Source organism: Sinocyclocheilus rhinocerous, unplaced genomic scaffold (genome assembly GCF_001515625.1).
Source record: "Sinocyclocheilus rhinocerous isolate Xijiao unplaced genomic scaffold, SAMN03320098_v1.1 C36137706, whole genome shotgun sequence".
Classification (NCBI taxonomy): domain Eukaryota; kingdom Metazoa; phylum Chordata; class Actinopteri; order Cypriniformes; family Cyprinidae; genus Sinocyclocheilus; species Sinocyclocheilus rhinocerous.
This window is the reverse complement of record NW_015774065.1, coordinates 1-850: the sequence shown is the minus strand read 5'-3', so window position 1 is coordinate 850 and position 850 is coordinate 1. Positions and strand designations below refer to the sequence as shown.

General features: G+C 52.2%; 1 protein-coding gene across 1 annotated transcript; it reads left to right on the top strand.

The window, feature by feature from the left end:
- Positions 1 to 66: 66 nt before the first annotated feature.
- LOC107735555 (transmembrane protein 43-like) lies at positions 67 to 824 on the top strand (the record flags this gene model as incomplete). The annotated part of the gene is made up of 5 exons (XM_016547201.1): positions 67 to 116; positions 184 to 253; positions 323 to 393; positions 464 to 591; positions 675 to 824. Coding segments are annotated over 5 exons (469 nt in total), but the record flags the coding sequence as incomplete, so codon positions are not given.
- Positions 825 to 850: the final 26 nt, after the last annotated feature.

Here is an 850-nt window from a genome sequence, read left to right as displayed (position 1 = left end):
ACTCACACTCACTCACACTCACTCACATTCACTCACATTCACTCATGTCTGTCTCATTCATTACAGGGACTATGAGGAGAACGGAGAGAAGAAGACCGAAACCACATACACATACAGTGAGTGTCGAGCTGACGTTTCTCTGCACGTCTCGCAGGCGTCTCACTGAGCTTGTGTTATTTGCAGACACCGAGTGGAAGTCAGAGGTCATCAGCAGCAGGCACTTCGATCAGGAGGTCGGTCACATGAACCCCAGGTGAGTGGCGTGAGCTGTGATGAGTACTGCGACGCCGTGTGTTTCTGACGTGTTTGTGTCGTTTCTCAGCGCGATGGCGGTGGAGAGCGTGACGGTCGTGGCTCCGGACGTTTGGGTCGGGGAGCTCTTCCTGTCTAAAGGTAGCACACGCATTAGCTGCTCTTCCTCGTGCTGCTGCAGGCGTGTTGACGTTCACACGTGTGTTTCCAGGGCTGGTGGAGCAGATCAATGAATTCCACACGCTGAGTCTCCAAGGACTTCCTGTTCCCGTTATGATCACCTTCCTGACGGTGTACGACGATTACTTTTACCACACGGCAAACCCTCGACGTCCAGAGGTGAGTGAACACACACACACTCACAAACACACTCGTGAACATCACTGGTTTCCATGGTGACCGTTGTCCTGTTGTTGGTTCAGGTTGGAGACGTGCGCATTCGTTTTGCTTACGCCGGTCTGAGCGGTGATGGAGTCTATCCTGGCCCCGCCCACAAGGTGAGAACGGCCAATCAGATGCCTCACTTTCTGAATGCGACATCATCCTACACTGCTGGAGAGAAATATAATATAGTCAGTTTGTCAAATGATGAGCGAGT